This window comes from Mus caroli, chromosome 12 (assembly GCF_900094665.2).
Source record: "Mus caroli chromosome 12, CAROLI_EIJ_v1.1, whole genome shotgun sequence".
NCBI classification, from domain to species: domain Eukaryota; kingdom Metazoa; phylum Chordata; class Mammalia; order Rodentia; family Muridae; genus Mus; species Mus caroli.
The window spans coordinates 97,476,676-97,488,379 of record NC_034581.1 but is presented as its reverse complement, the minus strand read 5'-3'; the positions used below and the strand labels follow the sequence as shown (position 1 = coordinate 97,488,379).

Below are 11,704 nucleotides of genomic sequence, written 5' to 3'. Positions count from 1 at the left end.
TGGAGGCAAAGACGCTTTACCTAATGAAAATACCCCATGATGGTGCACGCCTTTAATCCCAGCACTTGGGAGGCAGAGGCAAGCGGATTTCTGAGTTCGAGGCCAGCCTGGTCTACAGAGTGAGTTCCAGGACAGCCAGGGCTACACAGAGAAACCCTGTCTCAAAAAAAACAAACAAACAAAAAAAAAAACCAACCTATTACAGAACCAATCAGGATGGTGCATGCCTTTAATCCCAGTGCTCCAGAGGCACAGGCAGGTGAATCTCTTTGAGTTCAAGGCCAGCTGGTCAAATAGAGAGTTCTAGGCTGGCATCATGAAACCATGTTTCAAAAACAAAAAAAAAAGAACAAAACTAATACAGCAGTATGAAAAATGCTAATGATAAATCTTTTTAAAGGATATAAAAATTGGGCATGATAGATAGCACATGGCCTTAATCTAATCAGCACTCCAGAGGCAGAGCAAATCTCATGAGTGTTAGGCCAAACAGGGATGCATAGTGAGAACTGGTCTCAAAAAAGACATGGTGGCTCAAGTCTTCAGTCTCAGCACTCAGGAAGCAGAGGCAGATGGGTCTCTTGAGTTTGAGGACAACCAGGAAGGACTACACAGAGAAACACGGGGCCTCGGGGGTAGTTATCAGTAGAATCATAGTTATAATGGAATATTGTTTTATCTTTTCTCTACTTTTCAAATACTATTCTATGTTTTATTAATCTAAAATAATTTAAGCTAATGCGTTGGGTAGATGTTATACTTAAAGGAGTAAACTTGGGGAAATACTTTTTGGTTCTATTTCAAACTCTAGACTCAAACCAGATGATTTCCTTTTTTGGTTTGGTTTGGTTTGGTTTGTTTCCAAGACAGTGTAATCTGTAGAACGATCTAGCCTTGAACTCAGAGATCTGCCTGCCTGTGCCTCCTGCGTGCTGGGAATAAGGATGTGGACCGTTACACCCAGGCAGAGTGATTTTTGTATTCTATTTAGAAAACTATTGTAGGACATGGTTCAGGAACTATGTGCTTATTTGTTCTTGACTCCATTCTTAGCCCAGTATGGACCTGCTTGTGCCTGTGCGTTGCTGTGCTCTTACTAGTTGTAGTCCATACCATGCCAGGTGTTGCTTTCCTTTCATCTTCACCATCACAGGAGGACCCAAGGGGCTTACTTATGGGTTCCTAGCATCATTAAGGAAACAATGGAGTAACACTTAAAATTTTTAGTCTTGCGGCTCCCCACTTCCAGAACCACACAGCAGCCCTACAGTTAAACAAGGCATCTGTGGTCACATAGTTCACCATTGCTGTTACTAAACCCACATCTAAACAGATCTCAGTAAACTGAAAAGTGTTCCCACATTTTCTGATTTGGGGTATTAGGGTTGGTGGCAGGTTACACTCCCCGAGAAGAGAGTCTACTGTATAGTGTCCTGTGCTGTAAGAAAGACCAACAGCATGTTGTTTTGTCTTAGTGTTGGGGAGCAGAATAAACAAAGAAAAAATAATTAGTTTTCATCAAATTTTACCCAAATTATTCCAAATTAATAAATTTGTGTTTAAGTGTCTTTGTAAATCATCAGCCCCCTAGAGTAATATGGGCAATTATGGTGCATATTGTTTACCGCTACTGAACTTTTAAAGTATTACTAAGCTTACATAACATCCCTAGAGTCTTATTTAAGTTGTGGTAATGTTTGTGCAATTTGTTTTATAACTGTATTATTGTTGCCTTAATAGTATTGTAGCGCTGCATATATCTTGTTTATTTATTAAAAGTATTTGTTCATCTTGTGTTTAAGATGAAAAGAGGCTTGATCAGCACGCCGCCATCAGACATGCTTCCTACAGCAGAGGGCGGGAAATCAAACGCCTGGCTTCGGCAGAAGAACGCTGGCATATATGTTCGTCCTCGGCTGTTTTCTCCCTATGTGGAAGAAGCGAAGGTAAGGAAACATTGGAAGGTAGCAGATGAGTTTATTACCAACCACACGCACAGAGATTTAGTGTTTGCAAGTGAATCAGACATGTAGTAATAGGGAAAATGAAAGTAAAATCTAGTTTGTCACTTGTTTTCTGCAATGTTTAATTATCAAGGATGTTGTTAAAACTCAAGCTGCATTTTACCTCCTGGCCTTGCAAATTGTTAGAGCTGCACGACACAGCCATGCCTTACAGCTTGCAGAGTGCGGCGATGACTACAGGCTGCTTTGCCTGTCCTCCCTTTAAACTAAGAGACTCTAATAAACTGTGATCTCGTTGATTAACCTTCTAGAATAGCTGACTTTTGAGCTCTGTTTAGTTTTAGGGTAATTAGGGTAAGCATTTAAAGTTTCGATCTTGTTAGTAAATAGCAGGCCCTGTGTGTACTATAATATAGAAAACTCTCCAAGAAGAAAAGATAATGTGAGAACAAAATACTGCTTTATTAGATGTTAATATGAAGTTTGAGAGACTAATAGTCTTTTAAATCAGCAACAAGGTTCTGTTTTGTTTTGGTGGTGATGGTGGTGGTGGTGGTTGTTAGTGGGTCTCACTCTGTAGCCCTGCCTGGCCTCAAACTCACAGAGATCTGCTTACCTCTGCCTCCAAAGTTCTGGGATTAAAGGCATGAACCACTACACCTATCACAGCCAACACAATCAATGCCCTTAACCACTGAGCCATTCAGCCACATATGCATGATGTCCATGTGAGCACATGTGAGTGGAGAGCAGAGGACAACACTGTGAAGTCAGTTATTCTCCTTCAACCTTCACAGGGGTCCAGGGAAAGATGAGTGAGTGGTGGACATTGTAAGCAGATCTAAGACAGTAGAATGGCCCAGTCGTCAGCCACATCAGGTGTAGCACTGGGCCAGGGCCTAAGATGAGCTCCTCCCCACAATAAATGTGGACAATATTCATATATTACGGTATTTGGACCATTCTGCAGTGTAGTGAGAGAGGTGCACTGGAATTTATTTAACAAAATTGGGCTTATTTATAGATCTGTTACGTTAAATAGCAATGATTTTACATGTTTTACATATATATGTATATATGTGTCTGTCCGTGTGTGGGCGTGCGTGTGTGTGCATGCACACGCACGCACGCCCTTTCATTTTCCCTTCTTTGAAGACAAGGTCTCACTGTCTAGTCCTATCTGTTCTGGAAATCACTATGTAGGCCAGGCTAGTCTAGAACTCACAGAGACTTGCCTGTCCCTGTGGCTAAAGTGCTAGGATTAAAGCCGTGCATCCAATGCCTGGCCTAATTTTTGTGTTTTGTATTTTGAGCATTTTTGTGTCATCTAATACTTAGCATATCTACACACTGTCTATGATTTGTATAGTTTATTTCTGACCAATTTATAGACTTTTTAGAAGATGAAATCTTTTCAGAATATCTAAGAAAAAGAGAAGCTCGTTCTCCTTTTACCACTGACTTTAGACTTGATGAGAAATGATAACCAGGCTTTTTTTATATGATGATGATCATCATCATCTCACCGTGGCAAGTGTGATCTAATGAAGGCTGACCAGTTTCTCTCCAATGTTGCAGTCGGTGCTGGATGAGATGATGGTGGAGCAGACAGACCTGGTGCGACTGCGAATGGTGCGCATGTCCAACGTCCCAGACACACTCTACATGGTCAGCAATGCCATGCCCCAGTGCTGCCACATGATCAGCCACCAGCAGATCAGCAGTAACCAGTCGAGCCCTCCATCAGTTGTAGCCAATGAGATCCCAGGTAAGGCAGTATCGGTTCTTTTGTTTTTACAGTTGCTGGTTGATTCTCCCCACGTTTCAGTGCCCTTTGTGCATCATTCCATTGCCAGATATGCATTGTGGGGCAGAATCATTCCTGTTAAGAATGACTGGTTTAGAGGAATCAGATTTTTTTCTGTCATATAAGAACCTTTTTGTGGCAGGCATGATGGCATATGCCTGTCCTCCCAGAATCTAAGAGAGAAAGGCAAGAAGATCCTGAGCTACATAATGAACCCGTCTCAAAAACAAAAACCTTCAGGAGGTGGCTGCTGTGTCCTCCTCTCCCAAATGCAAGCCCTATTAGCTCCTAGTATAACTGTCATGTCCAAAGACAGCAATGACTAGTGGTCAGAAACTCAGGCCAGCCCTCCCCACTTGCCATTGCAGGCTTCAGAATAACTCTAACAGACTATGGTGTTCAGTAGTACCGTTCGTTTCTGCTTACACAGCTATGCAAAGATGAATCACATGGTGACAGCTTTTCATCACAGTCTCAACTTTATTTTGAACTGTTGTCTTCCATAAGTTGCTTTCATATTTGGCTATTCTGTGTGTACTTATATGTACATTGGGTAACAATGTGAGGAGAGAGGTTCTTTTATTTAGACGATTGTACAATTTGAAGGTTTGATATAGTCACATTTGGTTTTCTTTCTCCTGTTCTCCTCCCTCCCCTACTCTCTCTCTCTCTTTTAAGTGAGATAGGGTTTCACTGTGTAAACCAGGCTGGCCTTGTACTCCACCTGTGTCTATCTTCCAAGTATTAGGATTAAAGGCTGTGCTGGTGTGCTCAGCCTATAGTGTTTTCTTTTAAGCCAGAGTTACTGCAGATGCATATTACATAACTTCACCTTAGAATTTAACCTCAACGTTCCAAAAACATTCACAGTATGATCAGGAAGATTTAACATGTCTCTCATTTAGGTGATGCGATGTGGCCCTACTAAGGTTCTTTTTCTGATCCTCCCCAACATACTAAGAAAAGTCTATGCAGCTTATTGGAAAAGACTGTCTAACTGTGCCATTTATGTATATGACTTTGAGCTGAATATTAGTGTCCTCATTGTGGAATGCAGATAATGCCTCTTTTCTAGAGTCATTGTGCAGATTTAATGAAGTGCCACGACTCTATTCTAAGAAGTCTGCCTGGTTCAGAGTAAGCACTCAGGAGACTGTAGGCTCCTAAGCATTTCTTAGGCCTTTCTTCTCCTCTCATTCTAGTTTCTGCGTTGTGGCCATATAACCTCACTAGTAACTACTCAGTACTCAGACAGCCATGTATGTCAGTACTCATATTGAACAGTATGACTGTGTTCCAATAAAACTACACTCAGGGTACTTCTAGGACATTCACTTTCTTCTGTTCTCTTGGTTAGGGTTACTTTTACTGTCATAAAACATCATAACCAAAAGGATGTAGGGAAAGAAAGGGTTTATTTGGCTTAGATTTCCACATTGTAGTCCATCATTGAAAGAAATCAGGACAGAAACTCAAATGGAGCAGGAACATAAGGCAGGAGCCCACATAGGGACTACCGAGAGGTGCTACTTAACTGGCTTGCGCCTTATGGCTTGCTCGGTATGCTTTCTTATAGAACACAGGACTTCCCATCCTGGGATGGCTCCACCCACAGTGGGCTGGGCCCTCCCACATACATCACTAATTAAGAAGATGCTCTACAGACTGACCCACAACCCAAACTTACAGAGGGATTGGCTCAATTGAAGCTCCCTTGTATCAAGTTAACAAAAAAACTAGCCAGCACATTTGTGTTAGGTAGTTTCAGAGTGATTGTCAGGGAGTCACAGCTCTGGTCCTATTATCCCCTATAAACACAACTACCTGGTATACACAGAATATAGTTAATTGTTTATCTATCATCTGTCAATACACTTGTAGTTTGTACCATTGAGCACTGGATTCTACTGTCAAGCCAACTGTTTGTGTCATGGTATCTCTCACTTGCATATGTTATATGCACCTGTCTTCTGCTCAGAAAGCCTCCCCTGCTTCCTTTGCCTGCCTACTTTCTAGAACCCTCCTTTGTTAAAACTCGTCCAGCCTGGCGCTGCTTCCTGCCCTCGGTTTGCTTACTGAGTTTACAGTGACTAAAGTGAGAAGTTTTTGAGAACAGGGTTCGTGCCTTTTGCTTTTTAACCCTAATTGCCCAAGTATAACCCCTGGTGTTTGTAGGGCTCAAGACAGTTACTTGATATTTTGCTTGTGGTGTGAAATAAAACTAGGCAAGCACTGCCTCACTGAGTCGCATCTCAGCCCTTATGGTGAGTATTATTTGGAAGACATCGAATGCCTTCCACCTTCTGAAGAGAGTGGGTGCAAATAAAGTAGCTGGGGGTTTTGTTTTTGTTGGTTTGGTTCTTTTAGTTAGGGCTTCTCTGTTTAGCCCTTTGCTGTCCTGGAACTCACTATGTAGAACAAGCTGGCCTTGAACTTTGAGACCTGCCTGCCTCTGCCTCCTGAGAGGGACTTACCAGTACAGTTTTATTTGTACTGGGGCTGAAAATGTTAAATTTAGGAGCTGTTTAGTATATAATCAAGAGCTTTTGGTACCCAGAGAAATTTTAAAACCTTGGAAAATAATTTGAGACATATAAATTGAATATTTCCAGGGAATTAAAATACCATCTTTAAAAACTGTGTGAGAAGATTCTGCTATAGCATATGTTTTCCTTGTGCTTGCTGAGTAGTCTTACATAGCTCAGGAATTGTCCTGTCTTTCTCCTTCTAGTTCCTCGTCTCCTCATTATGAAGGATATGGTGAGGCGCCTGCAGGAACTGCGGCACACAGAGCAGGTGCAGAGAGCCTATGCCCTGAACTGTGGGGAAGGTGCCACCGTCAGCTATGAAATCCAGATCCGAGTGCTCAGAGAGTTTGGTCTTGCCGACGCCGCTGCAGAGCTCCTACAGGTAGGACACAATACTGAGGTGGGGAAGGGAGCCTGGAACATGAGTCAGGTCACCTGAGGAGCCCTCAGCTGCTGCTCTTTCTTCCTGCTTGTTCTTTTGCTACCGCTGGGGTCTTTAATAGCCTGCAGGTTTCTCCTGATGAGAGACAACTTGGTAGAGCAGCCTGAGCACAGAGTTGGCCCTGCTGTTTCTAATCTATTACGTGATGAAGTCACTTACCCTCACTGAACATCTCTTTTCTCATGTGAAGTGAAGACAGGACATTATGTAAAGCAACTGTGTGTATGGGGTGTAACGAGCATCTAGCAGGCAGCTACTGCAAACTTCTATCTCAGGAGAGATCAGAGGGGTGGGGTAGAAAATGCCAGCCAGGCCTCACTGCTCACTCACTCTGGTCACTGCATTTCCACTTTGGCTCCTATTACACACACTGGTCATCCAGGTCTCTTGTTTCTTCTCTTTTTCTCTCAGGAGTTGTTTTCAAACACAGCCTAAGAATCTTTTTTTAAACCCTCATTTGTGGTAATTGGATACAAAGAAAACAGTAACATTGATTCTACAATTAAAGTAGGACTTGTAAAATAGTCTAATAAAAATATCTAAATAACGTAAAATAAATTTTAATTTCATCTCACCAACTGATGCAAATGTTTTTACCTCACCTTCAATACCCTTAGCCTCACTTGAAACTGGTTAGTTGGTGTGTTGCTCTTTGGCAAGGCAGCAAATGATTCAGGCCTTACTTTACTGTTGTTTCCATCAGTAAAGCTACACAGTAGTATTTTACTTTTTTAATATAATTTTTTATTTTTTGAGATTATAATAAAATCTCATTATTTCCCTCTTTGCTTTTTTCCCCTCCTCGTCCCTTCCATGGATCCCCCTTCTCCTTGTCTCTTTCAAATTCATGGCCTCTTTTTCTTTAATTATTGATGTGTCTGTGTGTTTTCCTAGCTTTTTAAATACAACCTGTTCAATTGCATGTATATATGCTTCCAGGGCTGACCATTTGGTATTGGATGACCAATTGGTGTGCCCCTCCCTAGGGAAGACTCTTACTTTCAGCACTCCTTAGGTTGCTTGTTTGTGGCTATGGCCTTGTGATGTTCCCCTTCAGTGTTAACCTGTCTGTCGGCATCCTCCTTCTCAGGGCCATTTCTTTTCCCTTTGCCATCTTAAACTGTATTTTCTGTCTGGGTGTGGGATCACAGACTTTCAGTTCTAGCAGGCAGATCTCTGAGCTGAAGGCCAGTCTAGCCTACATTGGAAGTTCCAGGCCAGTGAGAACTATATAGTGAGACCTTGTCTTTTAATAAAAAAAAAAAAAAAAAAAAAAAAAACAAAAAACTCCAGCACTTGGAAGGCGGAGGCAGGTGGATTTCTAAGTTCAAGTGCAGTCTAGTCTAAAGAGTAAGTTTCGCAACAGACAGGACTACACAGAGAAACCCTGCCTCGAAAAACAAAAAAACAAACAAAAACAAAACCCTAAAAGAAAAAGGCATCTTAGTTTTATAAATTGTACAGAAACATTCTACATTTATCAGTATCTCAGTGTAAGTTACTAATGCATAATGTGTAAGGATGGTGCATAGTTACTTTAGATGAATATAAAGATTTTGTATTAGAATCTTTCTAGAAAGATCCTTCCCTTGTCAGTGTTTAATTTCTTTGGCAATGGTGTATTTGAATTACATTTTAGTACTGGAATTTGGCTCTGTCACATGATCTCGCTGACAGCGCCTGAGCTGCTTGCCATACTCTTAGTGGATCAGCTTGTTCTGTGCTGTCTCCTGCACTCTGTCCCTTAGTACCTGACTTAATTCTCTCAACCTGTACATTTCCATTTTTTAAATCCAGTAACGGTACAAATGTAAAACCAGATGAAATGGCACATACATGTGATCCCAGCACTTGGAATGCTAAGACTGGAAGCTTAGAAGGTTGAGGCCAGCCTCTACTACATAGTGAATTAGAGACCAGCCTGTGCTATCAGGGGAAAAAGAAAAGGTAACACAGCCAGGCATGGTGCACATATCGGCAATCCCAGAACTTGGAGGTTGAAGCAGGCGAGTTGGAAGCTCATCAAGGTCTCCCTCAGTGATGAGGTCAAGGGCAGCCTAGGCTAACATGCTAACTTTGCATTTTTATAATCTTTCATAGAATCCTCACAAGTTCTTTCCCGATGAACGGTTTGGGGATGAAAGTCCGCTCTTGACAATGAGGCAGCCTGGGAGATGTCGTGTCAACAGTACCCCTACTGCAGAAACCATGTTTACAGACCTGGACTCTTTTGTGGCCTTCCATCCACCTTTACCCCCTCCGCCCCCTCCATACCACCCTCCAGCTACGCCAATCCATAACCAGCTCAAGGCAGGCTGGAAACAAAGGCCTCCCAGTCACCACCCTTCCCGTTCATTTTCTTACCCCTGTAATCATTCACTGTTTCACTCCAGAACAGCTCCTAAACCTGGCCCTCCCCCAGTCTATTTGCCAGGTGTTAAAGTAGCNCCTCCCGACTGTACCAACACCACAGGCCTGGGGAGACAGACGGTTGCTGCTGCTGCTGCAGCTGCTGCCGCCTCAGCAGCAATAATATCTGAGAAGCAAGTGGTAAGTCTACACGTAGATAACTTTCTCACAGACAAAGGTATAGGGCCTTGGGAGCTGTTCTCTCAGCTCCAGAAATCCTGATGGGACTTAGCAACACCCAGAAGTGTTACTGACTAGCTGGGAGCTTCTCTTCAGGGGATTGAAAAACAGGAGGGCAGGCATAAATAGAAGAGACTTGAGGTGAGTAAGATGGCGGCAAGCAGTGTCCTGCTGCGCTCTGCCAGCTAGATGTAGCACAGTGATTTAACCGTGTACATACCAGAGTCCTGATCTTCCATTGCAAGCGTGTATGTAGACGCGTCTGTTCTGTTCCCCTAAGTACTATGGCCACTAGTATCAGGGTGTGTGACAAAGACTCCCCATTGATAAAACCAGCAGAAATAAGTCCTCATTTGTGTCTCCACCTCCAGCCCAATCATTTGTCAGACTCTCATTTTGACTTGGCTTTGGTTGCTAGGGCAAATGGGTGGTAATTGAGAGAGGGTTTTCATCTGATTTTTGAGCTTCTAGAGGTTGAACTTCTAATTCTTCATACTCTGTCATGTGATATCAGCAGCATTCAATGGAGAAAAATAAATGTGTACCTGTTCATGGAAACACCCGTAATGTAGACCTCATTGGAAGTGATGAACTAGTCTACACCTTTGGTCATATTATTATCAATGTAGACCTCATTGGAAGTGATGAACTAATCTACACCTTTGGTCTTATTATCCTTCCCCTTTTGGTCCTTCTGTCACCCCTGCTCTCTGATGGCCTAGCCTTACAGTTTTAAAAGTCCTATTTTATATTTTAAGTACAATTCTCTTTAAAGTATATTTATTAATATATTCACTGATACCATCCTGACTATAGTGAAAAATATAAATAACCTGAATTTCTAATAATAGAGTTAGATATGGTGGCACACACTTGTAATCCTAGCACTGTGGAAGTCTGAGGTAGAAAGATGGGTTCAACTTAGACACTTAGAAAATGAAAATTAAAAAAAGCTGGGCATAGTGATACATCGGTAAATTCTGTGCACAAGAAGCAAAGAATGAGAAGTGCTGCAAATTTCAGGCCATCTAGGGCCACCCTCTCTCAAAGAACCAAACCTAGAATGTTGGAGATAGCTTTGTGTTCAAAGTTTTCTTGTGCGATCAAGAAGACCCAAGTTTGTTTGTTTGTTTGTTTTTAAATTGTTAATATTTTGGTGTGTATGATTGTGTTGTATGCATATATAGTCTGTGTTCCACATGCACACCTGGTGCCCATGAAAGTTAGAAGAAGTTATTGGATTCCCTAGAACTGTAATTACAGATAGTTGGGAGCCACCAAGTGGCTGCTTGGAATTGAGCACAGGTCCTTTGGAAGAGAAGACAGTGCTCTTAGTTACTGAACTATCTCTCTAGCCCATACCTAAATTTAGATCTAAAATTAGAACCTACCTAGAAGCAAGGAAGGTGTGGCAGGCCACCTGGAATTCCAGCATCAGAAAGTTGAAAGGGATTCCCCAGACTAAGATGGCTAGCCAGATTAACCATTATCAATGAGTTCTAGGTTTGAGTAAGAGAATCTGTCTTGGCTCTGCATCGTGACATACACCTTTGATCCCAGCACTTGGAAGGCAGAGGCACAGATCTCTGCAAGTTCAGGGCCAGCCAGCCTGGTCTACGTGAATTCCAGGACAACCAGGATACATAGAGAGGCCTGCAGAGGAGGGTGGGGGGTAGAGGAGAGAAAAGAGACGTGGTGTGCAGGGGAAGGGGTAACAGGCAAAGATTAAATTACATATCAACAATACAGTAAAATGTTACATGGTGATCTCAAATAATCTCAAAGGAAGTTGAGTGATAGAACTGTGTGCACTAAATTTTGTATATAATATGGATTCATAGATAGAAAGCTGAAGAGCTACATAATGCTAACAGCGATAACCTCTTTAGGAAAGTGTAGTGGTTTGTATTATTTTATATGTATAATTGTACTTTTAGGACTCCTAAATACAATGATGTACTTTGTAATCTTGAAAGGATTTGAAAGAAATGTATGGGTCTTTTTCTTTTTGATCATGCTCCTTTGTTTCCGTCTCAGTGTCCACAGCCTGTGCTGAATGACCTGATGCCAGATATCGCCATGGGGGTGTCTACACTGTCACTCAAGGACAGGAGGCTCCCAGAGCTCGCTGCAGACACAGAATTATGCCAGACAGTTTCTGAAGCAGGAACGGGACCTCCCCAGCATCTGTCATGTATTCCACAGAGACATACACACACGTCTCGGAAAAAACCCACACTAGAGCAGAAAGCAGACGGTAGAGAAAATCCGCAGGATTACCCAGATCTCTATGACTTCTCGAATGCTGCTTGCAGACCTTCCACTCCTGCTCCTGGCAGACGCTCCCCTTCCCCTGCTCATGGTAGATACTTTG

General features: G+C 42.3%; 1 protein-coding gene across 3 annotated transcripts in view; it reads left to right on the top strand.

The window, feature by feature from the left end:
- Btbd7 (BTB domain containing 7) overlaps positions 1-11,704 on the top strand; it is an 84,968-nt gene that overhangs the window by 68,209 nt on the left and 5,055 nt on the right. For 2 of the 3 annotated variants that reach the window (XM_029484385.1, XM_029484386.1), the window contains exons 7-11: positions 1,803-1,946; positions 3,543-3,732; positions 6,503-6,681; positions 8,842-9,291; positions 11,368-11,692. In XM_029484385.1, coding sequence (XP_029340245.1) covers positions 1,803-1,946; positions 3,543-3,732; positions 6,503-6,681; positions 8,842-9,291; positions 11,368-11,692 — 1,288 coding nt within the window. Of the gene's footprint in view, positions 1-1,802; positions 1,947-3,542; positions 3,733-6,502; positions 6,682-8,841; positions 9,292-11,367; positions 11,693-11,704 lie in introns of those variants that run through there. The other variant, XR_002379347.2, reaches the window with a different exon arrangement.